Here is a 27977-nt window from a genome sequence, read left to right on the forward strand (position 1 = left end):
ATGACCTGAGCTGAAGGCAGTCGCTTAACTGACTGAGTCACCCAGGCGCCCCTAAATAAAATCTTAAAAAAAAAAAAAAAAAAAAGAAAAGAATAATCCAGGCAGTAGATGCTCGCTTATGCTTATGTTAGGGGGATAGTGATAGAAATGATGAGAAGTGGTCAGGTTCTGGATTATGCTGTGAATCATTCTTTCCAGGGTTAAAGCAATGCATTAAATTATGATACAACAGAAAACTGGCTCTCCATGAGTGGAAGAGATATGCAATCAGAAAGGAGAAATAGTCCAGGAATGTGCTATATATTTCCTTCCTCAATCTGCACTGTCTTTGAATGTAAGAGCAGGAAGGCAAGCAAACAAGTGCTCAGAAAATACTGACCCTTGTGTATGTTTCAAGCCATATGATTACAGGAAAACTCACTTAGCCTGGATCATGAGCTCCTATGGCACTGATATTTCCAGAGACAGGTGACATGTTATTATAGGCATAGCTTCTTGGCTCCCTCCTATGGTCTGTGTAATTTTTTATACTTTCTAGATATCTATTACTTGCAAGTCACCAAGCTTAGTCTTCTGATATTCTCTCATTTAATTTTCACTACCCTGGTGTACCTTCCATCACATCACTTTTTTTTTTTTAAAGATTTTATTTATTTATTTTGTCAGAGAGAGAAAGAGAGAGCGCACAAGCAGGGGGAGCTGCATGCAGAGGCAGAAGGAGAAGCAGGCTCCCCACTAAGCAAGAAGCCCGATGTGGGACTTGATCCCAGGACTCTGGGATCTATGACCTGAGCCGAAGGCAGAGACTCAACCAACTGAGTCACCCAGTTGTCCCCATCACATCACTTTTACACTGTTCTTTCCCATGTCTGCCTTATACTCTGAGCTACTCGAAGGCAGGGACCATGTCTTACTCATCTTTACTTCTTTAGTACTTGGAATATTGCCTGGCATATAGTAGGCAATCAGCAAATTTTTGATAAACAAATATAAAAAGTGTATTTGGGTGATTCAAGAGTGGAGATGTTTTTGAACAAAAGTAGAACTAATCACTATTATACAAAACAAAATATCTGAATTAAGGAAGTCTTTAATTTCAAAACTTGGCTCAATTATTGAGCTCAATAATTGTGTTTCAGCCAGTCTTATTTCTGGCCAGTAGTATCTCAATAAGACTAGGGAAAGGATAAGAGGCAAAAGGCATATGAATACCATTCTGTGTTCCTTGGAGTTGATAAAAATAAATGCCCTTTTCTTAAATAATTACCTGGACAAAAACAATATTCAATAACTGTTCACTCTTTATATGAAGAGTATGAAGTGATAACTCTAAGATACTTGTACTAGGTACTTTACATTTCCTACTGGAAATCCCCAAGATTAAACTAACCTTTAAAAAAAAAATCACATTGGGGGTGCCTGAGTGGCTCAGTCAGTTAAGTGTTTGCCTTTGGCTCAGGTCATGATCCCAGGGTTCTGGGATCAAAAAAATCACATTGGGGGTGCCTGGGTGGTTCAGTCAGTTAAGTGTTTCCCTTTGGCTCAGGTCATGATCCCAGGGTCCTGGGATCAAGCCCCTCATCCGGCTCCCTTCTGAGGGGGGAGCCTGCTTCTCCCTCTGCCCTGCTCCTGCTCGTGCCTTCTCTCTCTCTCTCAAATAAACAAAATCTTTAAAAAAAAAAAAAAAATCACATTAGGGCATCTGGGTGGCTTAGTTCGTTGGGTGGCTGGCTCTTGATTTTGGCTCAAGTCATGATCTTGGGGTCGTGGGATCGAGCCCAGCATCAGGCTCTGTGCTCAGCACAGAATCTGCTTGTCTCTCTTCCTGCCCTCCCCCCCAACCCAATAAATAATTAAATAAAATCTTATTAAAAAAATCACCAAAATTAAACAGATACTAATTTTCCATTTTATGTATATATTTCTTGAAGAAACATTTACAGACCACTAATATCTGTGAAAACCTACACAGTTTATACTGAGTTCTCAAAGAAACTTTTGAGCTGCTAAAATTTAGTATAGTGCTGATATTTAAGAGAGCATGTTCTCACAGCATCAAATGTTTAAAGAAGGGAGTCAAGTGAAATATGTCCTATGAGTTATTTTCTCCCATTGCATTTAAAGTCTGACTTGAAGGAGTGACTCAAGCGCTGAGCTTTCTACTAGTGGATGGTATTTGATTCTTGTGCATGATGGTTAAAGGAATTATGGCTAGCAGGGATTGGGAAAGAAAAATAAGGAGGGGATTTGAGAAAAAAATTGCTGAAGGAAGAAAATTTAGGATGTTTAGGTTTCAATTATACCTAACGCTGATGAACTCAGTCACACTTTAAAGAAAAAGGGTGACAATTTCAACAATCAGTAAAGACTGCTGAGGCCAGGATGGTCTCTTGTTCTTTGTACAAGCACAGTTCTCTGGTACCGCAGACGTGGTTCTCTGGCTGAAAATCAATATTGTATGCTACTCTGCTGATCCTTAGAAGTTGTTTGGGGATGCCTGGGTGGCTCAGTCGGTTAAGAGGCTGCCTTCGGCTCAGGTCATGATCCCAGGATCCTGGGATCAAGTCCCACATCGGGCTCCTTGCTCGGTGGGGAGCCTGCTTCTCCCTCTGCCTGCCTCTCCCCCTACTTGTGTTCTGTCTCTCTGACAAATAAATAAATAAAATCTCTAAAAAAAAGAAGTTGTTTAAAGAGCTGAAAACTTAAACCATCATTTATTTTTATTTGGAAATTTTTTTCATCTGTTTTTATAAATACTGGTATTTTAAATATAACATTTGCAGGTTTAAGACAGAAACTTGAGAGATCTGAGCAGGAGTTAGACTGACAACTCCTAGAATGTTAGTAGGTGAGCTTCCTCCATGTACATTTATGAAGTATAGCATCACTTTTTTTTTTTTTTAAAGATTTTATTTATTCATTTGAGAGAGAATGAGATAGAGAGAGAGCATGAGAGGGGGGAGGGTCAGAGGGAGAAGCAGACTCCCTGCCGAGCAGGGAGCCCGATGCGGGACTCGATCCAGGGACTCCAGGATCATGACCTGAGCCGAAGGCAGTCGCTTAACCAACTGAGCCACCCAGGCGCCCAGTATAGCATCACTTTAACTTTGAGGTGTTGGGAAAAGCTGAACCTTACAATGTCTAAGTTTTTTTCTTCTTTTTTTAAAAAAAATTTACTTGTTTGCAAGAAAGAGAGAGAGAGCATGAACAGGAGGGGCAGAGGGAGAAGAAGAGAGAATTGCAAGCAGACTCCCGTGCTGAGCGTGGAGCCGGACACAAGGCTCGATCTCGCGACTTGAGCTGAAACCATGAGTGGGACGTTTAACTAACTGCACCACCCAGGCGCCCCTCAGTTTTCTTATTTGTAAAATTGGAACATTACACAGTATCTATCATATGGTAGTTGTGAGGATTACATAAATGACACAATCACAAATATCGACAGAACACCCATTATGTGCTGAGGATACAGCAGTGAACAAAGCACTCCCCTTCCTAGTTAGTAATGCATCTAGCACAGTGCTTGAAACACTAAGTAATTAACTATAGCTATTATTATCTTGGAAATGTCAGATATACCTTACAGAATGGGATTATGTGTGCAAGATGTGCTCACACAGTTTAAAATTTTCTGTATATTTAAGGGGCGCCTGGGTGGTTGAGTTGGTTGACTCCTGATTTTGGCCCCGTCATGATCTCAGGGGTTGTGAGTGAGATCGAGCCTGCGTTCAGCTCTATGCTCAGTGGGAAGTCTACTTCTCTCCTTCTCCCTCCCACATGCACTCTCTCTCTCTGAAATATTTTTAAAAAATAAAAAATAAAATTTTCTGTATATTTAAAAAATTGTTGACAAGAGGAGAGAATCTGTAGCAGACTCAGAATTGGAATTCTTTCCAAACTGCAGATTCTTTTCCTTTGGAAGGTTATCAATGATACAGGTTTTCTATCCTTTACATTGTAAAACTCTGGAATTTGAACCAAATTACTTTTATGCAGTAGTTAACGTATAAGGCTTTTTCCCAAGCAGAGTTCAGGAAAAGTCTTTCATTACAGCAAGAATATGAATATGACTCATCAGTTTTCATTACAGATTCTCTTTGAACATATAACTGGTACTCTGGCATGACAGAGATCAGTGCTGTGGCTACAGGGATGTATAAAATAAATGGAAGTTTCTTAATGTCTTTAACTGATAAGAAGGTAGGGCATCTATAATTACCCAGGTCTTCAGTAATCCTTTGTGAACGAATAACAAGTCCAGCAGGTGGGAAGATGAAAATGACAAAGAAGGGAGAACAGTACTGTCAGAGGTATGGGCCTTAAATAAGCTGAAAGTATCTACATAAAGAGGGAGGAGTAATGACTTAGAAGCAGCCACAGTGAGTGAGAAAGAGTTTAATCCTACTCAACCTAATTCAGATATGTGAGTCAAGAAAGAATGAACAGCAAGCATTTGAGAGGGTTGCAGGGGAAACACTGTTTTCTGTGGAGGACCAGGTTTCAAGACAAATTTAAAGCATGTATGGGACTGGATGAATAGTTCCAGCAACCTAAGGCCAGAATGACTCTGCTTCCACGTGAATCCTCATGAAGAGCTTCTGGGATGGTGGAAGGACTATAAGCTTCTTCAGATGGAGTCAGTGAAGTCCAGGTTTGATTGGGCTCCAAGGGAATCTTATACAAGGTGGGCAGTCTAGAAAAAGATCAATTAGCGTCCAGAACCTTCACCATGTAATTACAAAAAACCCCAACAGTTAGATCTTGGCAGATTTAGGGGAAAGGGTGCTGCCTTCTCTGAAGTCAGCCATAGCCTAACCCTATCTTAAAAACTTACATTCACTGGGGTTATTAATCCTCAAGGCCATTTTAGATAAAGAGTTTAACATACATTCGAGGCCAAAATTAAGCAGTTAAGCAGAATGGACTACAGATTTAATTCACAGCTGATTATATAACCTTTTACAAATCATTCTTAACTGTTCTTAACTACATTTTCTTATGAAAAAAAAATGCTCATAATAATGTCTGAGATCCTTCTGTTATCACAGGCAAATAAGACCATATTTGTAAGAGCTTTTCAGAAGAAAGGAGTAAAGAAATATGCTATTAAATGTAACTGCCAAACTAGAAAATCTGCCAAAAAAAATTATAATTGACAACGTAATGCAGAGAACAGTAGTATAAAACTAAGCCAACTTAGGATTTTTACTTTTAAGACAGTAAATATTAAAAAGTAAGTTTAAGCTACTTTAAAAAAAAAAAGATTTTATTTATTTATTTGGGAGAGAGTGAGAGAGAGATCGAGCTAGCGTGAGCGGGGGGGGGGGGGGGGGGGGGGGGCAGAGGCAGAGAATCTCAAGCAGACTCTGTGCTGAGCCCAGAGCCCAATGCAAGGCTTGATTTCACAACCCAGAGATCATGACCTGAGCCAAAACGAAGAGTTGGATGCTTAACCGACTGAGCCACCCAGACGCCCCAAACTACTTTTTTTTTTAAAAAGATTTTATTTTTTTTGAGTAATCTCTACACCCATCATGGGGCTTGAACACACAACCCCAAGATCAAGAGTCACATGTTCTACCAACTGAGCCAGCCAGGTGCCCCAATTTAAGCTACTTTGGAAAGAAAGAACAACTTCTATCTCCACACCTAGTCTTGAGAATCACATTCAATGTCACTAGTGGCGTAAGAAATACAAATAAAAACAATAAGGTATCATTTTCTCCTTATCTGATTGGCCAAAATTTTAAAAGATCGATTATAGCGTTCAGAGCACTCTTTTTTTTGGGGGGGGGGGGAGGAGATTTTATTTATGTATTTAAGAGAGTGTGCTCCAGAGGGAGCACGAGCAGAGGGAGAGAGAGAGAAGCAGACTCCCTGCTGAGCAGGGAGCCCTACAGGGCTTAATCCTAGGACCCTGAGACCATGACCTGAGCCAAAGGCAGAAGCATAACCAACTAAGCCCCTCAGGTGCCCCTGTTGAGAGCACTCTTAAACACATTTGGCAGGCGGATATATTAGTACTATTTATTTATTTAAGGTTTTATTTTTAAGTAATCTCTACACCCAACATGGGGCTTTAACTTACAACCCCCGAGATCAAGAGTTGCATGCTCTACTGACTGAGCCAGTCAAGTGCCCCCACTGGTACCACCTTTTAGAAGAGCAACTGGACAATATTTATCCAGATATAAATGTATATATCTTTTAATTACACAATCCCACTTAGAATCTGACTTACTGAAATAATCTTACACACATACACACACACACATAAAGATATTTATTGTAGCACTGTCTGCTTTAAAAAATGGGCTGTAACTATAAATCTAGATGTATTGGTAGAGAAATTGCTGGGTAAACTGGTACATCCATACAGTGGAATAAAAGTTAGCCTTTGACAGGTAGATATGAGCTAATGCAGAGATATACATTCATAAGGAATTAAGCAGAAAAAAGTCAAATTGTAGAACAATGTATAGACAGTGACCTTATTTTTTATTTGTTTAAAAAGACACTCTAAAAATTATAATCAGTAGTTGATATATTTACATGAGAAACATATATACCAAACATTCATATTCTAGTAATGTTTTAATCTGAAATTCATCTCAATAGAAAGCCATATCACTTTTTTAGGCAAAAGGTTATAGGTATACTCCAATATAAATAAAATTAGAAAAATGTTTGTGCTTTGTATCATGTCTTTGTGAAGTATAAATTAAAAAGAAAAGATTCTTACTTCAAAAAAAAAAAAAAAAACTTCTACAGCACTTCTGGTCTTTGAAATTTTGACTAAAACTCCATATGACGCAAAATGATGTCCAAAATAACAATGTGCTAAAATTTAATGTGCTATAGGTAACTGAATGTCTTCTAAATTACTTTTGTTTTTTTTTAAATCTAAAAAGTGAACTAAGATAAGCAGATCTAAAGTATTGGTGCTTTTGTCCTTCTTGCTTAAGGCTACTATATCAGCAAGAGTCATCAATAAGCAGCATCAAGCCAGGCTTCATACAGACCTCTGTATACAACTGCTAAGTAGGTATGTATTTTCAGCTAGCTATGAATGAATAGGTACATAAATTTTACATGTTATTAATTACATACCTCTTTTATTTCAAACCTTTACTTGGCAAGCACATTAAGCAAAGGAGGCAAGCACAGGTTTATAATATTTCTTGATGCTGCCTCCTGATGAACCATTCAGTAGGATCCCTATTAGAGCATTGCTTTAGATGATCAGTAGCCAAAGGGACATGGCTATCATCACATATGGTATAGAATAAACATTCTTTCAGGTAGGCTGACTGATAGTTACAAATTGGCACACTGCCCCCAAAGTCTGACAAATCAGTTATATGCAGGATACTCACATCAGCATAGTGGCCTATCATATCACATCGGTCACATCGTTTTCTCCAGGAAGGCCTTTCAAGACATCTGTGAGTGGAAGACATAGGCAAAGAACAGCCTAAGCAAAAGCGGGCTGGGCAGGCATATTGGAGGTGTCCTCTCTCAGAACAGAGACAGCAGGGGCGGACTTTCTAGGTGGCAAACAGAAAACCTCTTTAGCAAAATAGTTTGGTCTCAAATAGAAGATTTTCTTTTTCTGTATAATTCCATAAAATTTATTTCCATTTTGAGACCCCAATGAAGGTCAAATCTTGAGTGTAACTGTAAAATCAAACAAAATGTCTGAAATCAGAGCTTTAACACAAGCTATCTGTATTCTGTGGTTGCCAAAAAGGCTCATTGTGCCTGTACTATTAACTGGCACCTACTTCTTATGCCTCATCTTGTAGGAACATTGACAAAGTGGATTGTGCCTGAGAGGGAAAGTTGAGGATCTGAAAGCTAAGTCATAGGAGGAACAGATACTGAAAGAGGTTGCTTTGCCTGGAGGACCAAAGACAAAGAGGAAACCTAAAAGCTGTCTCAAACATCTGAAAGACAATCATTTGGAAGAAGGAGTAGGTAAATGGAAGGAATGTTTCTTGAGAGCTTACTATGTGTCAGGGAACATCTAAGAACTTTAGTTCTGTGTTGTTCCAAAGGTTGATGTATCTGTTTAACATAATTTACACAATAAACATAGATAAATGCTTAAAATGATAACTTTCTAACAATGAAAATTATCCCACAATGAAAAAGCTGTCTCGGGGCGCCTGGGTGGCTCAGTCGTTAAGCGTCTGCCTTCGGCTCAGGTCATGATCCCAGGGTCCTGGGATTGAGCCCCGCATCAGGCTACCTGCTCAGTGGGAAGCCTGCTTCTCCTTCTCCCACTCCCCCTGCTTGTGTTCCCTCTCTCACTGTGTCTCTCTCTGTCAAATAAATAAATAAAATATTTAAAAAAAAAGAAAAAGAAAAAGCTGTCTCATAAAGTAGAAGGTTTGGAAGTGAGAGGGGTCTCAGGAATCATTCGATTTAATCTCCTCATTTTATAGACAAGAAAACAGAGGCATAGAGGGTGAAATGATTTGCCTAAGGTTGTCCAACTACCAATGGACAGCTGAATTGACTCCAGGTTTTTCTGACTCTAACTTCATTGTTCCTTCTCTGCTACTATTCTAGGCTGTGACCCACATGAAAATGTAATGTGAAATCTACACACATATTATGCAAGACTTGAATTCTAAGGTTATAGGGGTCCACTCTTAAGATTTTGATTTTTAACAATGAGGAAAGAAACATTATGTATTTCACGTACTTGTGGAAAGGGGCAGTTTTTTGATAAATGGCCACATTTGTCACAATTTCTACAGGTAACATTTTTGTTGGCTGAATAGTATCGGTGGGTCCATCTTCCAGATGATCTATTATTAACTATCTGGGCCTAAGGGGGAAAAAAAAAATCAATAATTAAAAAAAATATTTCACTCTGTTCAAAAGAATTAACAGCTATAGTCTATTTAATCTATAGAACCCAGCAACAGGGAACTTTTGTGTTCTTAAAAGAAGTTAGAAAAACTTAAAAGGGGTTGCCATGAAGACAACTCTACTTCTTGTCTGTCCGCCCACCCCATTCTTTTACACTTCTCCATATGGTTCCATTTCTTTTGTATCTTTCTCTACTTACAGTTGAGGTCCAGTAGGGGTACTGATAGGCATCATTTAGACATTCTGGTGACATTCAGAGCCAAAGATATTCCTGATTTCTATATATGAATGTATATCATATTTTTCTGAATGAGAAACTTGCTTAAATTTTTACCTAAGGGATTTTTAAAAATGTTTTTTGTCTTTAAAGTCATAAAACCACGTAATGACCGAACCCATTCTCTCTTTTGAATAGCCCAGGGTTACTGCCTATAAACTGGATTATAATTTCTAAGAGACAATGAGATAATTTCCTTCCAATAGAGTACTTTTAAGATCTATTCTGCCTACAGTAACCCAATTCTAGTTCTCCCATATTCTAGCCCAAATCTAGTGTCTTGCAAAAGATATTAGCAAAACATATCATATGGAATACCTAAAGGGGAATATGTAAATGCCAACCATGCTTTTATCTTGTTGGGTAGAATTTCATCTTTGAAAAAGCTTTTCATCTTTTACTTGTTATTCTGCTGGATTAACCAGGTAGGCCCCATGTAGACACAATCTAATTATCTCTTAAAACTTTTTTACTAAGTTGTAAAATTACTCTCTTTTCTAACCATCTGTCACAATTAAGGCTAATAATTGACAAAGAAAAACACTTGCCACATCCTAAATATAGACTAACCATTTCCTTACACTGAAGAAGCAGTTATTTCCGGTGTTGATCTTTAGTGGTACCAGGCAATATGGGCTGAGAGGACTCACCATGGCAGAGAAGAAACAGAAGGGAAAGGGGACTAAATCATTATGGCAATTAACAGACTGACAAAAATCAAGGCTGAACCACACTTCTGACAAATTCAATCACCATATACTGAAATCAAACTTTTTCTTACAAGATACTTGGACCACTGCTATCTCTAAAAAGTTTATTAAGTTATCATACTGAAGTGAAAGAAAACTTCAAATCAAAGGAATTTATTAATCTATTATTCATAACTTCAAAAAACAATTTTTTTACCTCTGCGTCTTTGTCACTGATGAACCAACTTACACCATCTTCTCCTACAAAACAAATAAAATGTTACTCAAATCTTGACACCTTAAAGCACTTATAGATTGACATTATTCAATTTGTCAGTACTGAAATTGGACCCCAAAGGTGTGGTGGGATATGTGAATACTTTAACCTCTTATCTTGGCTCCATATTACTTGTGTGGCTCTGAACAAATACTTAACCTCTCTTAATCTCAATTTTCTTACCTGTAAAATTCATGGGAATAATATTTGCCCCTTCTACCTAAAAAATACTCTTGAGACTCAAATGAGATACGTGAAAATGCTTTGAAAATCATCAAGCCATAAACAAATTTAAAAAAAAATCAGTGAAGAAACAAGAAACCCAGTAGCAGATGCAGAAAAAAATCTTTAGATCTAAACTTCCTTTATCTGATTAAAGCAGAGGTTTATGAAAGTCTGCCGGGCACCCCCCCCACCCCACCCAGGGTCTCTAGTCAGGGACGTGACTGACTTTGGCTTCTAGAACATTCTGAAAACACCAAGTTGTAAAAACCAGCATCATCAAAACGTTCCATCCTTTGAAGCCCTAAATACTTGTGTTAAGTTGGTAAACAAACCTTTACCTCTGGCAACTGAGTTGAGTTGCTCATTACTGAGCGCTCCCACACTTTGTCTTTCCTCTTGTTAATCTCTGTATCACTCACTAGTTAGTTCGCAGGCCTCCACCACTCAGACCCAAGATGGCAGAGGAAAGGTTTTGCCTTCCAATATCAGTATTAACTATGTCTACTTGCTTCCCATTGTAGTTGACTTTCATTGTAACATTTTTAAAAACTGGACTTTGAATACAATCTCACAATTGGGGGCTAGAAATTTAGCACTGTATTTTATAACAAACAGTGAAATAAAACAACAAATAAGGAGATCAAATACCCAGAAACCAATGACTGATCTAAAAATACAAATATAAAAACCTAGGGGGCTTGGGAGTCCTACATTCCTCTTTATCAGCTGTTTTCTTCTCTTTGCCCTTTGCAAATGGCTGCTATTCCTCTGGTCCACTCATGAACAAGGAGGAAGGGACATATGACTAATGCAGAAGCTATGGTATCAACAAAGGATTGAAAGATTTTTTTCTCTCCTTGAAGCAAAGTTAAGATTTCTTCCTTCCTCCTATCTATTCCTCTTCTCTATCTCGAAAACGCAAATCGAGCTTGACTCTTTTCTTTGAAAGGAATTTTGAGGAGACGTGAAGTAATCTACATTTCCGCAGGCCTACCAGGAGTAAGTGTCTAGAGATATATTTAAAATAAAATAGTTTTACTAAGAAAACCAAAAGGCTGCTTTACAAAAAGACCAATCCATAGGAGAGCAGAGATGCTGTGCAGATGATTATGTCCTTTGTAAAGTTTGGAGGCTGCATCCATACATGGAGCATGGAGAATACATTAAATAGCTGTGCATCATCACCATCCACAACAGCATTCTTTTATTCAAAAGATCCATCTAAGGAGCATGCTCTGCTGTAAGTTTCAAAGCTGCCTTTTGTACTCAATGTTCTTCATCTTTAAAATTCAAAATGACCATTAAAAATCACTTTAATTAAAAAAACTGCCTTAATATTGTCCTTAAAAAAAATAAAACCCCCAAACCAGTGAAATGCAAAATAGCAATTACCACCCCCAATTCCAAATAAATTTACAGTTGAACAGAGAACAGTGAGAAAAGGGAAGGTCTGAGAGAGGAAGATCTGACTCCATTTAGATTGTTTCAACATTCCTGTGGGATTCAACAATATTCCAGGTTGTATATTAACTCCTCAGCAAGCTACAGTATATTCTTACTGCAGAAAATTTATCAACAGGTACACAAAACAGGTTTCGATTACAGATGAAATCAGACTTCTCAATGGTAAATGGAACAAAGACTCACCAGAAACACATGAGCCAACTCCTGGTGCTACCCAATGATTCCAGTTTTGGTTCGATCCTGGTAATAACAGGTGACTCCTGCCCTTTCTCTTGTATCTATCCTGTTTTCTTCTTAACTCCAAATCTCAAACTAATGGAAGCTTTGTCTAAGGGCAACTCATTAGAACTTCTACATGCAGCCAATACTCCACTTTGTTAAATTCCTGGAATGGGACCTTCACTGGGCCTGTATAATAATGGGTTGGATTAAATGGCATCCATGGTACCGTCTAGCACTAAGTTTCTATGATTCTTTTGAATTTTCATTATTAAAATCAAATCCATTGTCCTCCATGCCTCTGCAACTGGCACAGGGTGTCTTCCCTTAAAGACAACTTCCCACAGGGCCCAGAAGTACTCATCTTCCATGTGTGCACCACCCATTGCCATAGAATATAATATGGGATTGCCCTAAAGTGTAAAATTAGAATTGCCTTAAAGATGCCTAATATTAACTCTTAGCTGCCTTAGAGCCTTGTCTCGCTAATATCTGGGGCTGTGATTTTTTTCAAACATCAGAATTGTAATCAAAGCGATAGCTGGTAACTCCTTCTTTGCATCAAATCAACTCAGTGCAACAAACACACTGAAAGGTTACAATGAGCAAGGTGCTATATGGTAAACCAAGAGGAAAAAGCTTATAATTTAGTAAAGAAGACAAATGAAAGAAGAAGAAACGAGTAAGAGAAGACCAAACAAAATTCTACAGTAAATTTAGAGGAAGAATAGACAATGTCTGAATTTAGGGGAAAAAGGGGAAAAAAAGTCACAGAAGACTGTGCTATAAAGAAAACTTTATTAAAGTATAATGAATATATTATAAAATATACCCATGTAAAAAATATAGTATGATGTATTTTGACAAATGTACACACCTGTGTAACCACCACGGAACAATCAAATATAGCACATTTCCACCATCCCAAAATGTTACCTTGTGCATATTTGCAGTTGATCCTCCACCCCAGGGCAACCACTGATTTGCTTTATGTCACCATAGATTTGCTTTGCCTGTTCTAGGACTGTATATAATTAGCATCATATATTATGTACCATTTTGTGTTTGGCTTCTTTCACTCTGATTATTTCTTTTTAATTGACATAAATTTTTCATTTGCCTTGAGAAAATACCTAGGAGTAGAATTATTGGATATAGTTAAGTGTATCTTTACCTTTATATGAAACTGGCAAATTTTTCCAAAGTGGTTCTGTCATTTCACATTCCCATCAGCAATGTATGAGAATTCCATAGTTTCATAATCTCACCAATACTTGAAACTGTCTTTTCAATTTTAGTCTTTGAATGCATATGCAGTAATGCATTAAGATTTTAATGGGCATTACTCTGATAACTAATGATGCTAAGCATTTTTTCATGTATTTATTTGCCATTCATACATCTTCTTTCAAAAACTATTTGAATTTTTAGCATTGATTGATTGATTGATTGTAGGCTACACATCCAGTGTGGAGCCCAATATGGGGCCCGAACTCACGACCCTGAGATCAAGACCTAAGCTGAGATCAAGAGTCAGACACTTAACTGACTGAGCCACCCAGGCACCTCTTAGCTTGTTTTTAAATTGAGTGGTTTTTTATTTTTATTTTTTGAGGGGAGTGAAGGACGTTGTCTTTCTTTGATCGAATTAGAGGAGTCCTTTATATATTCTACATAGCAGTCTTTTATCAGACATGCGTTTGCAAATATTTTCTCCCGGTGTGGCTTGCTTTTTTCATTTTTTTAACAGAGTTTTCAGAAAAGCAAAACTAATAAATCGGACAACTTTTCCCTTTATGGTTTTCTATGTCCAGAGAAATCTCCCTATGCAAGGTTACAAAAGCAAGCGCTTTTTATGTTTTCTTCTAAAATTCTATAGTTTTAGCTTTTTATACTTAGTTATTACCCATTTCTCCCCATACGAATATCCTGTTGTTTCAGCATCATTTGTTGAAAAAATACCCTTTCTTCATTGAGTTGCCTTACCAACTTTGTTGAAAATCAACTGACCATATACATGCAGGTCAATTTCTAGAAGTTCTAGTATGTTACATTGAGCTACAGGTCTATCATTATACCATATTACAACTTTACTTTAAAAACCTAAAATCATGTAGAGTAAGTTTTCCAACTTTTGTGTTTTTTCAAGATTGCTCTGGCTATCCTTTGATTTCTGTATAAATTTAAACTTGCATTTTTTTTCTCTTTAAAGTAAGCTCTACAGCCAATGTGAGGCTTGAACTCATGACTGACCCCAAGATTAAGAGTCACAAGAGTACTGACTGAGCCAGCCAGGGGCCCTTGATTTCTGTATAAATTTTAGAATATAATTTCTACAAAAAAAGCCTGATGGGATTTTGATTGGTATTGTGCTACATCTATAGATCAGCCTGGAAAGTTACTTTAACAATATCAAGTCTTCTAAAACATGAATATGGTATATCTCTTCACTGGTCTTCTTTTTCTCAGCAATGTTTTATGGGTTTCTGTGGACAGGTCTTGCATATATTTTACTAAATTTATCCCTCAGTACTTCATGTTTCTTCCTGTTACTGAAAAAAATTTTTAAATAACATTTAAATTAATTTTAAATTATTTCTTTAATTTCATTTTTCAATTTCTGATTACAAGTTTATAGAAATATAGTTGGTTTTTGTTTATTCACCTTGCATCCTGCAAATCTGCTAAATTCACTTAGTGTTAGAAGCTTTTTGTAGATTCCTCCCAGTTTTCTATATACACTATCATTTCACCTGTGAATAAAGACAGTTTCATCACCTCCTTTCTAATCTGTATGCCTTTTATTGCTTTTCCTTTTTTTTTTTTTTTTAAAGATTTTATTTATTTATTTGACAGAGAGAGACATAACGAGAGAGGGAACACAAGCAGGGGGAGTAGGAGAGGGAGAAGCAGGCTTCCCCGCGGTGCAGGGAGCCCGATGTGGGGCTCGATCCCAGGGTCCTGGGATCACGACCTGAGCCGAAGGCAGACGCTTAACGACTGAGCCACCCAGGCGCCCCCTTTTATTGCTTTTTCTTACCTCAATGCATTATAAAGGACTTCCAGGTGTAATAGTATTTTAAGTGGTGACAGAAGATAATCTTTGTTTTGTTCCAATAGGGTGAAAAATTCAGTCTTTCTGAATTAAGCAAACTGCTGTAGATTTTTCATTAACAGGTTGAGGAAATTCAAAAGAATTTCCTACTTTTCCTACTCTCCTGAGTTTTTAATATGATTGTATTTTAAATTTTATCATATGCCTTTTCTGCATCAACTGAGATGGCCCCATGGTTTTTCCTCTTTCTGTTAATATGGTGAATGACAGTGATTCATTTTCAAATAAACTGGCCTTGTATTCTGGGATTAACACCATTTGGTTAGGATGTATTATGCTTTACAATATACTGTATAATTCAATTTGTTAGTATTTTATTAAGAATATTTACATCTGTGTTCATGAAGGATACTGATTTATACTTTTCTTACAATGTCTTTGTCTGGTTTTGATATTGGGGTAAAACTGGCCTCATAAGAGTTGGGAAGTGTTGGGGAGAGTTTGTGCAGAACTGGTATTATTTCTTCCTTAAAGATCTGATAGAATTCACCAGTGAAGTCATCTAGGCTGGAGTTTTCCTTGTTGTGAGCCAGGAATTTTACTTGCAGGGAGGTTCTAAAAATAGTAATAGAAATAGTAATTCTACTTCTTTAGTAGGTATGGAGCTATTCACATCTTCTAGTTCTGCTTGGGCCAGTTTTGGTAATCTGTGACTTTCAAAGAATTTGTCTATTACTTCTAAATTGTTGAAATTATCAGCATAAATGTCCATAACAGACTCTTATTCTTTCCCTTTGATTTAGCGAATTTGTACTTAAGCTCATCCAGTACATTTTTTATCTCAAATACTGTATATTTCAGTTCTAAAAGATCCATTTGGTTCTTTTTTTAGATCTTCCATTTCTCTTATTATATTTCTTTTTCTTTAAACCTCAGTGTATATTTTTAATAGCTGCTTTAAAGTTCTTTCTAGTAATTTCATCATCTCTGTAATTTCTAGGTTTCTTTTATTTGACTGATTTTTCTCCTGGTTATGAGTGACATTGTCCCTTGTATGCCTAGTAACTTTTTTCTTGGATGTTAGTTATTGTAAATGGTACACTGTTGAATGTCTCAATTTTGTTTTCTTACTTTAAAGTGTTAGACTCTGTTTTGACAAGCAGTTAAGTAAATTTCAGATTAGCTTGACTCTTTTGAGACCTTTTAAAGCTTTGTTAGGGTAGGTCCACAGTAGAGCTAATTTACTCTAGAGCTAATTTAGCCCTACTTAACTAAGATGTACCTTCTGGGGTTCCTATTAAATGTTTCCGGTTTTCCACACTCTCTCTTCACTTTGGCTCAGTTTATAGACAGTAGGCTTTTGTCCAAGTCTAGTGGAGTTGGACCTACCTGTGCACAGGTAGGAACACAGTATCCTTGGTGTTCATGGGCAACCCTATGCAGATTTCTGGAGTTCTTTCCCTCCGCAGTTCCTTCCCTCCAGTACTCTGCCCCACAAAGTATAGCTTCCTTAGCCTCTCTAAACTCTGATCTCTGCTTCTCATCTTAGTGAGGCTGTAGTCCTGTGCTTGGGTTCCCTCTTTCGGCACCATAATGCAGTGTCTAGGCAGAAATTTAGGTTGATTGTAGGGTACATCTTGTTTGCTTCCATATTCTCATGAATCATGGCCCAGTACTGCCTGTTGTCTATATTCATCTTTCCCTTTAAACCTCTGTGTATATTGATAATATATAAACAACTATTTTTTTTTTAATTTTTTTTTTTAAAGATTTTATTTATTTGACAGAGAGAGACACAGCGAGAGAGGGAACACAAGCAGAGGGAGTGGGAGAGGGAGAAGCAGGCTTCCCGCTGAGCAGGGAGCCCGATGCGGGGCTCGATCCCAGGACCCTGGGATCATGACCTGAGCCGAAGGCAGACGCTTAACGACTGAGCCACCCAGGCGCCCCTATAAACAACTATTGATAATGGTTGTTTTAAAGTCCTTTTCTGCTAATTTCATCATTTCTTGTCAGGCGGGCAAGTCTGGTATAAGTTTACACAATATACCTGGAAGGGAAAGTCCTATACAGGATTTTAATAGATGGAGATGAGAGAGAACGCCAGTAAAAAGGAAAGGCACACACAACAGAATGGAAGAGGTAAAAGGATATAGCAAACAATACAGTTTAATGGAAGAGGTAATGGTAATTTCTTTATTAAGAACTGTCATAGACCTTTTTATATATATGAGAATACTAAGCATTAAATATTATTACTTACAAGACACCTTTTACCTCAAACACATATGAATACTTAATATTAAATCTATTCTTCCAACTAAGAAAATTTCCATGTCCTTTTCTGGTTTAACTTTAAATACCTTTACTTACGACTATGTGAGCTCTCCACAAGGAACAGCACAGCAGGCCTCTTTCTACCAGACTACTAATATTGAAGGCAGAGATAATAAAACAGTATTACAGTGTTCTCTGTAACACTCAGCAACATCCAGAATACTTCATCTCTTCTGAAATAACTTTCAAAACAAAAAAGTAAGCCCATAACCTTACACATATTTTACACATCTTCTCCTATTTCTGGAACTATTCTGCTATCTTAATTACACACACACACACTTTCTCTCCCTATTACTGCATGGTAATAAATGTAAACATCTTTCACATTTATATGGTGATTCAGAGTCTATAAATTGTTTTAAATATACATTTTATCCCCAGTACCCTGTATGTTATGATTACACAAATATTCACTTTTTTATGTGTAGTACTTTCTACAAGAAATGGCAATTGGTGCTTTCTGTAAAAGGTAGTGCTAAGGTAGCTATTTACCCATAAGACTGCATTCAGTTTTCAAAGGATGTAAGGGTTTGGACTAGATTTCTTAGGAGCAAAGCCAGTTCCCGCTCTGCCTCAGTTACATTAGCCTACATTCTGGTGGGTGGGAACAGCTGAAGATCATTCCTTTGCTGAGAGCAGCCACAGACAATTACAGAGCTGGTTCTCTCTATCTTTTGGAGTAATATGACAGAAAACAGGAGTTAATAAAATGTATTCCAAAGATCACCAAAGATTACAGAAGGACTCAGTTGGTTATTTGCAGTGCAGGTGCCAGGTTCTAAGAAGAATCTTTTCCTGAGCCCAATACCCCTGTAGCTCCTTCTTATAAGGAAGCCCGAGATGTCTTATATTTTCTAGATATCCTAATTTCTAACACCTAAAATTATAAATCTCATTAGATTTCAGTGAAAAGGTATGTATGTATGATTTTCTTAGCATAAAATGGGCTTGAATATTCAGCAAATCAGATATTAAAAACTCATTTTCCCTATTATTTAAGAGTGTGAATGTGGGGCACCTGGCTGGCTCAGTCAGTAGAGCATGGGGCTCTTGATCTCAGGGTTGTGAGTTCAAGCCCCACACTGGGTGTGGAGCCTACTTAAAAAAAAAAGAAAAAAAAGAATGTAAATGCGACTTTCCTCAATGTGTAAAATGTTTTCATTTAATGCAGCGTTGAGTTAATTTTCAACAAATATTTACTGAATATTTCTCATTGTAAAAGACAGTATAGGAGACAGAAAGATGACTAAGGCATAGTGCTTGCCCTCAAGGAACTTACCACAGAGTAATATGTGCATCTTTGGGCGAAACTGTGCCCAAAGCACTACTGTGCTAAAGTAAATAACCATGATAATTTCATTTTTTAAAATAGAAAGATGAGGGGCTCAGTCGGTTAAGTGTCTGCCTTTGGCTCAGGTCATGATCGCAAGGTCCTGGGATCAAGCCCCACATTGGGCTCCCCACTCAGTGGGGAGTCTGCTTCTCCCTCTGCCCCTCCCCGAGTGCACACACTCTCTCTCTAATAAATAAAATCTTTAAAAAAATAAAATAGAAAGATGATTAATCAAGTTTTAAAGATTAAAAAGTCCACTATTATTTAGGGAATGGGTTATTTAACAAGAAAATACTGAATTCTACTAATGAGCAATTAACTTAGGATGACTGTATCACCAAAATGGTCTTCTTTATAATTCTAAGTTTGTAAGACCTTTAGCAAGTGTTTTCTCCCTAAATAACCTGTAAGTCTATAGACAGCTCACAACTGGGGACTAGGGCAAAAAAGACAATGGTTGTTATATACCTGCAATTCCTAAGGAATCAAGATTTTGGGCTTTCTCAGTATCCTCTCACTTGCAGGGTACAGACAAAACTCTGACTTGCATGAGATGGCATTTTTTTCACTCCTCTAAAACACAGTGAAATGATCAGGAAAAGAAAGAAAAGTGGAGAAGGTTGTGAATAACCCTCCCACCAGATAACTTGAGGTTAAATAATTTGGCAGTTATAGCATTGAGGGCATATTAATAATACTACAATTCTGAATTTATTGCCCACACTCCCTTTTTACATACCTAATATTTTAAACTAAAAGGTCCTACTGTTTGTAAAGTAACACTCCCAGTTCTTTGCCCTTTCTGTACTTTTGCTCATTTTACCCCCTTGATCTCCAACACTGTCTCCCTCTTTGCCCAATTTTCCACTTAACCCAGTCCAATTTCCATGACTACAAATTCTAAATGTCCTTTGAAGGCTGAGCTCCTCATAGCTAATGCATGTGGGTAATATTCAGTACTTCTCTCTCACTTGACCTCTGTGAGCAGTTACAGTTCTCATGGTTGATATAACAAAATACTTTCCCAGTTCTTACCCCCCTTCAGTTTCCTCTTCCTTCACTGGTTACTTGGTACACTCCACTCTTTCTCTCCTCCTAGATTCGTAGTCCCAGCTCATGTCAGACATGTCCGTGGAGAGAAGTCCCTAATCTGTCTCTCTAGACCGGATCTTTTCCTGAGTTCCTGATCTACTGGACATATAGACTAGACATCTTGCAGGTAACTCAAACTCATAATCATTAAAAATGAATTCTTCATTTTCTCCCCATTCCTTGCATTTCTCGCTCTTAAAAACAGACAAAAGCTTACATCTCCTTCCTGTATCTTCTATCTCAATAAGATGTCTCAATGTATTTTCCATATAAAAAACCTCAACTCTTCCCTCTCACCTTTCATATAATTACTTATCAAATCCTGTAAATTCTCTCTCCATCACAGCCTCAATACCATTACACTGGCCCACTGATAACTTAGTTTCTCAGCTAGATGATTAATAACTTCTGACTATCTCTAACACCACAACTCATTTTCCATTCCACTGCTACTGGAATGCTTTTATTTTTTACAACATTAGTTTCAGGTGTACAACATAATGATTTGATAATCTGTATATACTACGAATGGAATTTCTAAAATGGAAATATGAATACATTCTGTCCTGAATGGTCCCTCGATGCCTACAGGATAAACTTAAAACTTCCTTTGTATGCCACATAATGCCTTCCATGATTTGGTCCTTACCTGTTTCTCTGGCTTCATCTTCCTGATCTCAGTGCTCCAACTAAGCTTAATAATTTCCTCAATGTGTCCTGTTGTTCTCTGCAACTATGCCAATGCATGTGTTCCCTGGAACACAAGCTGCCCCCAACTTCACAACATGGAATTAGGACTTGGTCTTCAAGTCATTCATCATGTGCTACCTCCTCCATTGAAGTCTTCCCTGATAACCCTTCAAAAGCAAAGACGATCACTCTCAACTTTGTAACATCCTAGACTTTGACCATGTCATTTCTATCTTTGTATCTTCCAAAGCAGGATTGTTTAGTTATCATAGGTACTCAGGTTTACTGAATTACTTAAGTAACATTTCCTCTTTTGATTTCACTCTGGTAGAAGTATTTTCTCCCTCCCTATAAACCTTATTTATCTCTTAGAGACTATTAGGCACTTCCAACCTTGTGTTTACAGCTATATTAATAAATATTTTACTTCCCTCACTACATTGTTAAGTTCTCTACGTACCTCTATGGACCATCTGTTTTTATCCATCTATCCAGTTATCAGCATGACATCTTGCATACTCTGAATTACATTAGAAAAAATAATTTGAAAAAAAGAGGAAACATTAATATGCACACTTGTGTGAGTAAACACTGTTCTGAACTGGGGGTAAATAAGCCAACAGCCAATTTCACGGGTTGTCACTGTACATACACATGTTCATTAAGACAATTCTTGGGGAACCTGGGTTGTTAGAGCACGTGACTCTTGATCTCAGGGTTGTGAGTTCGAGCCCCATGTTGGGTGGAGAGATTATAAATAAATAAAAACTTAAAAAAAAAAAAAGATGATTCTCATAATCTATGACTAAAAAAACCAAAAGACTTGGAATTTCTGTAGTAAAAAATTCTAGGAACTATAAAATACTTTAAAAATCACTGCTATTGAATAAAATCACTTGGCAGACACAGGATCCACATGAAATATAAGATAACTGGACATTTATAAATAATCATACCTACACCTAGCCAGTGTTTATGGAATAAAGATCACAAAGATGAAGTTGCCAGATATTTATGTCATATCCTTTCCTAAGCCTAATTCCACTACACCAGATTTCCCCCTGGGATCTTCTCACTTTGGATAAGCAACTGAATCAGCCACAAATGAAGTTACTATTCCCAACTTCATCAGCAGCATCTGTTACTTCAACGGAAACTTTTGAAATACATACAATGCCACATGCAAATCCCCTGAGGGTTGAGCCACTTTATTCACTTACATTCTTCTCAAACTGCTCTTTATTTCTGTCTCTTATTTATATCTTTCCATTTCACATTGGTCACAAAACCATTTTAAGTCATTAAAATTTTGCAGTGTTTAACTACCATTAGTTTAAATAAAACAAATTTTATTAGAACAATTTGCAAGTTAGGCATCTAATTGTTCCTCTTATTTTAAATCATATTAAATTTACCAGAAACAATCTATATTTTTAAATGTGTATAAACGATAAATGGGGATTTAGCTCTTCTTTTTTTAGAGGTAGAGGAGGAAGAAGAAAGAGGAAATAAATACAGGTGCTTAGCACAGGGTTATATAGAGCTCCTGCAAAGTTATCTGTCACATAAAGGCTTTTGTATTATCTCCAAAGAGACACACAGAGTTCTCTCTCATCTCCCAGTCCCTCCTAAAGATTTGTCAATGAAATTACCTGGTTAAGAAATATTTATTTAGAAATAAAAAAAAACCCTCGTATTAAACTAACTGACAAGAATAGAAAGGGAAAAATTATCAACAGAAACAGTTAATACTATATGATTATGGGAGCTGTTTTTTCTTCTTTTAAAGATATCTACTGGGGCGCCTGGGTGGCTCAGTCGTTAAGTGTCTGCCTTCGGCTCAGGTCATGATCCCGGGGGTCCTGGGATAGAGTCCCGCATCAGGCTCCCTGCTTAGCAGGGAGTCTGCTTCTCCCTCTGCCCTTCACCCCACTGGTGCTCTCTCTTGCACTCTCTCTCTCAAATAAATAAACAAATCTTAAAAAAAAAAAGGGAGACTTAAAGGCTATATAAATTTGGTATCTATGTCTTTCAGTAATCCTTCTAATTCTGTTTTACACTTCCTAGTCTCCTTCCTAAATCTTTTTTTGTTTTCTTTACCTATCATTAACTTTGTGTGTAAGCACATGCATTTTCTTCAACATCTGGTTCTTGGTTCACTCCCTCCTTGGTAAAACAAGTCACTCCACAACAATTCATTTTTATTATTTTGGGGGATCATATTTTCTTCAAATCTTTCCCCACATCTTAAGACCAAACATGTCCAGGCTTACGTTTATAACTGCTTACAGGATATAACATAAATGATTATAGTAGTCATTGCAAACATAACACATCCGAAGAAAAACTCATCTTCACAACCACAATTGAAAATGGCTCAAATACTTTCTTCCTTGTTGTTATTAATGGCTCAAAACACAGATTCATTCTCATCCTAACCCAATGTTTCACTCTCATTATCCAAACAGGCCAGGTCTTAACAATTCTATAGTATCTCCCTTTAAAATGTCTCTCTAAGCCAATATTCTGTTTTCCCTCCAGTCATCATTGTTCCTCACCTCAAATCTAGGAGGTGTTCCTGTGCCTTCAACTTCATTTGATACATACCAGCCAGATTTTCTCTTTAAAGGGATAATTTCATATTTTATTATTAATTTTTATCAAAGTAACACATGCATATGGTTTTCAAAGCTCTAATACTAAAAAAGCATGTAAGAAAAAAACAGCAGTTCTCTCTTCCCTATTCCAGCCTGCACTCCTCCAGAGGCACTCTCAAGTCTTTAGCTATTTCTTTTGGTACTCATCTAGATACTTCTAAATAATATTCCTTCTGCTCCTTATGGATTTATCTATTTTTAAAATTTATTTTTATTTAGGTCCCCTGGGTGGTTCAGTTGGTTAAGCATCTGCTTTCAGCTTGGGTCATGATCCCTGCATTGGGCTCCCTGCTCAGTGGGGAGCCTGCTTCTCCCCCTCCTCTTCGATCTTGCTCTCTCTCGCTATCTCTCTCTCAAATAAATAAAATCTTTAAAAATTTTTTATTTTTATTTGAGAGAGAAAGAGCAAGCAAGCTGGGAGAGGGGCAGAGGAAGAGGAAAAGAATCTCAAGCGGACTCCCCACTGAGCCCTAAGAAGGGCTCAATCCCAGGACCCTGAGATCATTACCTGACCCTAAATCAAGAGTCAGACGCTTAACCAACTGAGCCACACAGGTGCTCCTGGATTTATCCATTTTAAACATTAGTATCTAAATTCCTAATAAAGTAAGAGGATTTACTTTTCTTATAACATTCTATCTGAATTTCTTCTCCCTCCATCCCCTTTCTCAGGTTAAGATAATATTCATCTTGTGACCATGTAGTAGTATACTGTTTCCTTTCTTACACAATGCTTTAATTTTCCTGTATTTAATACCAGCCTAGTTGTTTCATTTACTTGGCCTGAAAGTCGACTTACTACCATGCTAGCCACTAGCACCTTGTCTCTCTAAAAGGTCCTCCTGATATCTCCAGGATTAGGGAAGTGCCTGTTCATTATGTGTCTGCTGCATTATAAAAGTCATCACCCATCATAAGGGTCTAATGGACCCATTTAATAATTTAAGTTATCTCACAAATAATTTACAGAGACTAAAGAGATAATGAATAACAATTTTATTAGAAATCCTAATAAGAATTTAAACATGGCAAACCAAAACTTTTATTTCATATAGTCCTGTTTTTGAAGCTAAATATAGAAATGGGCAACTTCTTGAAATACAACCAACTACTCATTGACTATCATCTATGAACCTGAAACACATCCATTTTGTAAATACTAAACCAGATCTCAGATACATCTCTTCTTTGGTCCATAGTTGCAAAACACTTTCACTTTTCAACTTATAAACACAAATTAAAATGATTAATCCATTAGTTTTTTTCACTTCTGTATGATTTATTCCCTTCTAGTCACCTCTGCATACACATCTACCTTGATTGTCCACTTGATACAAACCATATCAAGGAAATATTGGTACACAAACACCATAAAATATGAAAGAAGACAGTCACATGTCTTTTTATCAAAGCAGGATGGTACAGATTCTCATCAAAATATTGTGTGGTAAAGAACTTCCTGTTGAATGACTAAGTAGATGAGAATACCCTATTTCCTTTTTTTGTATTTAGAAATACATTCATTTGTCAATTCTTAAGTTTGAGAAAATTCATCTATAATAGCCTCTGAAAAAATCATAGTCTGAGACTTTACTTAAAAGACCAAGTTCATCACATCATTAAAGTCTAGATACTACCATCTGTCTCCTTGCATTTATGTTCTGATTGATCTAATAATTATGAAATGTCTTCCTCTTGTCAATTTTCTTCTACTTGCCATTTTGGGCAGAAAATGTAAATTCTGAATTCTCAACTTTGTTCAATGAAAGCTAAAAAAGATGGTGTTTCCAGACTTCTTTTATACATTCTTGAAAGATAATGTAATACTTAGGGCAACACAGTAAGAAGGATGATGAAGACTTACTTTACTATTATATCATCCTTTTAGGCACTTCCATCATCTGTTTTCTTATTATTTTAGTGTTTTTTTTAGCATAGCTGGGAATAATTGATGAGTAATGATAAAACTATTCTTAGCATGATGAAACAATAAAATGTTTCAAAGTACAGCAAAATAAGATCACTAGGATCCCATGATGTAACTTAGATATATATAGAAGGATCCAATGGACTCATATAGTAAATCTGAGATAGAGTTTTATTCTATTAAGAAAAGTAAATTTTCTCTCTGTTCTTTGGAAGACTTCTAAGAAAGAATAAAAGTTCCTGAAGGTCCTCAGGATATATCAATGAACAAAATAGAGATTGCTGCCTTTGTAGAACTTATATTCTACTGGGGGGGGGGGACAATAAACAAAACATAATAAATAAGTAAATGATGTATGCTAGCAGTAATAAGTGCTTTGGAAAAGAGAAAAGTAGAGCAGGATAATGGGAATTGGTAGTGCTGGGTAGAAGTTACAACTTTACATATGGTAGATAGAGTACACCTCACTGATATTTAAGCAAAAACTTAAAGATCAGGGAATTAGCCATGTACTTCTGGGGTAAGAGCATCCCAGGTAGTAGGAACAGCAAAAGCAAAGTCTTTAAGGTGGAAATATTTGTGATGTGTTTGAGAAATAGCAGGGGGGCCAGTGTGGCTAGAGCAGAGTAAATAAGGGCAAGGTGAGGTCAAAGAAGTACAGGATACTAGATTATGAAGGGCTCTGTAGGCCTTATAAGAATTCTTGCTTTTATTCTGAGTGAAATGGAAAGTCAATGGAGGGCTTTGAAGCAGGGAGAGCAGTTAGGTGCAAGAATTCTGTCAACAAATGATAATACCCCTGACCAGGATGGTAGTGGATGTACTAAGAAGTGGAAGAATCCTGAATATATTCTGAAGGTAGAGCCAACGAGATTTCCTAATGAATTAGATATGAATGTAAGAGAGAAAAACCGAGTCAGAGGATGACTCCTAGGGTTTTGACGTGAGCAATTAAAAGGATAGAGTTAATGTAACTGAAACCTGCAACCAAACATGTTATAGGGGAAAGAGGAATTCAATTTTGGACACACTGGCTTTGCGGTATCAGACATCTAAATAATGTTGAGGAAGCTATTAGTCTTGTGTTAAGAAGACAGATCTGGGGCGCCTGGGTGGCTCAGTCGGTTAAGCGTCTGCCTTCAGCTCAGGTCATGATCCCGGGATCCTGGGATGGAGCCCCATTTCAGGCTCCTTGCTCAGCGGGGAGCCTGCTTCTCCTCTCTCTGCCCCTCCCCCCTCATGCTCGCACGCTCTTTCAAATAAATAAAATCTTAAAAAAAAAAAATCAAGACTGTTTTTTACGCTCGTATCACAGATGAAAAAAGATGAGATTTATGTGAATTTTTCATTTTTTTTTCTCAAGTAGGCTCCACGAGGTCTGAACTCCTGACTCTGAGATCAAGACCTGAGCTAATATCAAGAGTCGGATACTTAACTGGCTAAGCCACCCAGCCACCCCAAGGTTTATGTGAATTTTTAAATTTTTTGTTTAATGTCACAAAGCTGGCTGACCGGAGGCTCACTTCCAAACCATGCTCTTAATCAATATGGTATTGTCACCTCTACGTTATTTTTATCAACAGTCTCCCCTCTGTCCATAATAAAGTTTTATGGAAAATCTCACAATATTATTTTTTATGTAGCACATGGCAACTACTCATGAAACAACTTGTTGAATTTCAAATCGCACTTCTCCACTTTTAACATAGGATTATATTCTGATATGAATAATCGTATTATCTGAAGAGCAGAGTTAGTCTTCTATTTAGAGAGAATCTTGACTGAGGTTTCATAAAAATAATGTCCCAGCTTTCTAATTGTTTAACTCGAGTCTATAATAGGGGTCAGGAACTATTTTCTTCTTACTCTCCAGTATATCTCTATCACCTTGCATGGTGTCTGGCACATAATAGAAGCTCAATTAATATTATTTAACGAATGAAATTGTAAGAATTAAGTGATTTCCTAAAAAAGATGTCAGTTGGGGGTGCCTGGGTGGCTCAGCCAGTTAAACCTCTGACTCTTGATTTCCGCTCAGGTCATGATCTCAGGGTTGCTTAGGTCATGATCTCAGGGTCATGAGATCAAGCCCTGCAGCAGCAGGGAAGTCGGCTTCAGATTCTCTCCTCTCCCTCTGCCCCCCCCCCCCCACTTATGCACATGCACACGCACACACACTCTCTCTCAAATAAGATAAATAAAATCTTTTTTAAAAAAAGATGTCAGTTGTTTTTACTGATCTTTAAAAATCAAATAGCATCTATCTACTTCATTGGTTAGCTCTTCTATTTATGTAAGCATCAACTAATGAGTATTTGATTGATTCACAGCTTACTTAACTAGCACCGTAAATACAATTTTGATTTTTAAAAAATAACATCCAAGAAGAACAATGTAGCCCTTTACAGACCATATGGAATATCTGATCAGCTCTACTCCTCCAAATCCTGCTCTTAACTTACAATGCTATATCCTATCTGCAGTAGGACCAATGTTGAAAAATAAGAGAGGAATGAGAAAAGACAAGGAAGAGACCAGAATGAAAGAGACAATAAAAGTCAGGAAATAGAACAAGAAAAAGAAAAAGAGAGAAATGATATTTTTCCCCAGCTTTACTGAGGTGTAATTGACAAATAAAAGAGAAATGATTTTTAAAGTATCATCTCCGAATAAAAGAGAGGCAGTTTATTGTATAAGTAAACACTAGATAGGAATTGAGACCTAGGTTCTTCCAAAACATACTGAATAATGTTGTACTAATCATTTCATCTCTCTAGATTTCAATTTCTCATTTGTGAGCATGAATCTAGCCCCTACGTGATCTTTAAGATAAACTGCTACCCCCCACCTCC

The 27977-nt window shown here is 37.1% G+C and overlaps 1 protein-coding gene across 3 annotated transcripts in view; it reads right to left on the reverse strand.

The window, feature by feature from the left end:
• Positions 1-27977, reverse strand: part of ZCCHC7 (zinc finger CCHC-type containing 7) — a 248998-nt gene that overhangs the window by 46067 nt on the left and 174954 nt on the right. For all 3 annotated transcript variants that reach the window (XM_032396839.1, XM_032396837.1, XM_032396838.1), the window contains exons 3-5: positions 10064-10107; positions 8711-8836; positions 7377-7547 (exon numbers count right to left, since the gene is read on the reverse strand). In XM_032396839.1, coding sequence (XP_032252730.1) covers positions 7377-7547; positions 8711-8836; positions 10064-10107 — 341 coding nt within the window. The remainder of the gene's footprint in view (positions 1-7376; positions 7548-8710; positions 8837-10063; positions 10108-27977) is intronic.

This window comes from Phoca vitulina, unplaced genomic scaffold (genome assembly GCF_004348235.1).
Source record: "Phoca vitulina isolate PV1807 unplaced genomic scaffold, GSC_HSeal_1.0 scaffold94, whole genome shotgun sequence".
NCBI lineage: Eukaryota > Metazoa > Chordata > Mammalia > Carnivora > Phocidae > Phoca > Phoca vitulina.